Genomic DNA, 1,442 nt, shown 5'->3' with positions numbered 1-1,442 from the left:
AACAACCTGTTTGTTTTGGTTTTCAAAATTTCCTTTAATGAATATGCACTGCTTTTAAATGGTAAAGGAAAAACTTTTCAAATATAGCACAGTAGAATATTGAGACAGACCTGTAGATCCATAACCAAAGGAAAACGTTTCTGTGGCCAAAGATCCCACAGACTCCAACTCTGATGCAGTCAACTGTTTGAGTATCAGAGCAGGTGGGCAGGACCAGTGTGAGTCCACGCACAGGCAGAACAAGGGGAAGCCCGCTCGCCCTCTCCATAGCCCTTTTCCTTACCTTGCAGGGCCTCTTCATGCTCTCTCTCCAGGACTACTCGCTGTTTGGCCAGTGTTTCTTGAAGTTCCACCTCCCTTTGCTTCTCCACCTGGGGGTAATTTCAGGACAGCGTAACTTACCCACTCACTAAACCCTGCAGTGATGTGAGGTTTGGTGCTAAGCATCCTATTCCCTCATCTGAGTGATGGGAAATGGCAAGTATAAGACTCCCTGCAGCAGATTGTGGGCTTTGGAAGGGTTTTTCCGGTTCCTCCAGTGCTAGGGCCCACTCCTCTAGCCCGAATGCTGCTGTGCTTTCTCAGCTTGCACACAATGTTACCAGTCTCCACCACCAGGCCCTAGTTCTGCCCTCTGGACCTACACAGAACCAGTCTCTCCCTCAGTCCAGGGATCCCTATCTGAGCACAGCAAGTGTGTCCCCAAAGTCACACTGCTCCAAGCTGACCATCTTCATCTATTGCATTTGACACTAAAAATTGCCGTCACTATCTGAGCTGGTGGTCATACTTAAAGGCAAGGCACAATTTAGAGAGGGTTCAGCCCCAACCTGCCACTTAACCCTGACCAACTCAAAAAATCCCCAACCAAACCTGTTACCATTGAATGGATTCTGACTCACAGAGACCCTAGAGAGCTGAGTATAACTGGCTCCACAGGTTTCCCAGGCTCTGCATCTTTATGGGGGTCGGATTGCTATATCTGTGATAGTGCTCTTCTATGGATCAACTGGTGGATTTGAGCCGTCAACTTTTTGGTTAGTAGCTGAACATTTTAACCACTGTGCTGTGAGAGCTGCGCCCTGATGCTGCACTCATGCTTAATTTTGTGTCAACTTGGTTTGGGCCAAACACTAGTCTAGGTGCTGTTACAGAATTGTTACATGTGATTGAAGCAGCTGGCTTTAAATAAAGCAGCTTCACTTCCCTAATATATTGCTTGATTTATGTAATACTGTTATCATCTATAACCAAATATGATTTAGCATAATAAAGCAATCAATCAGTTGAAGGCTTTAAGAGCAAAAAGAGTTTCCCTAGGCTGTATTCTATTGTACATATTGTACATAGGGTTTTCCAAGGCCTGTCATTTCCCAAGTGATGGCCAATCCTTCTTAGTCTGTGTTGATTTTAAAATATATATAATAGTATCTGACAGACAA

The 1,442-nt window shown here is 44.9% G+C and overlaps 1 protein-coding gene across 1 annotated transcript in view; it reads right to left on the bottom strand.

The window, feature by feature from the left end:
• The window catches only part of CCDC69 (coiled-coil domain containing 69), a 99,643-nt gene that overhangs the window by 16,364 nt on the left and 81,837 nt on the right, over nucleotides 1-1,442 (bottom strand). The window contains 1 exon segment of the mRNA XM_006903719.1: nucleotides 284-371. Coding sequence (XP_006903781.1) covers nucleotides 284-371 — 88 coding nt within the window.

The sequence above is a fragment of the Elephantulus edwardii genome, unplaced genomic scaffold, assembly GCF_000299155.1.
Source record: "Elephantulus edwardii isolate Elephantulus edwardi_28Jun2011 unplaced genomic scaffold, EleEdw1.0 scaffold00130, whole genome shotgun sequence".
In the NCBI taxonomy this organism is placed as follows: Eukaryota; Metazoa; Chordata; class Mammalia; order Macroscelidea; family Macroscelididae; genus Elephantulus; species Elephantulus edwardii.
The sequence above is the reverse complement of the archived record's forward strand: the minus strand, read 5'-3'. Positions and strand labels throughout refer to the sequence as shown.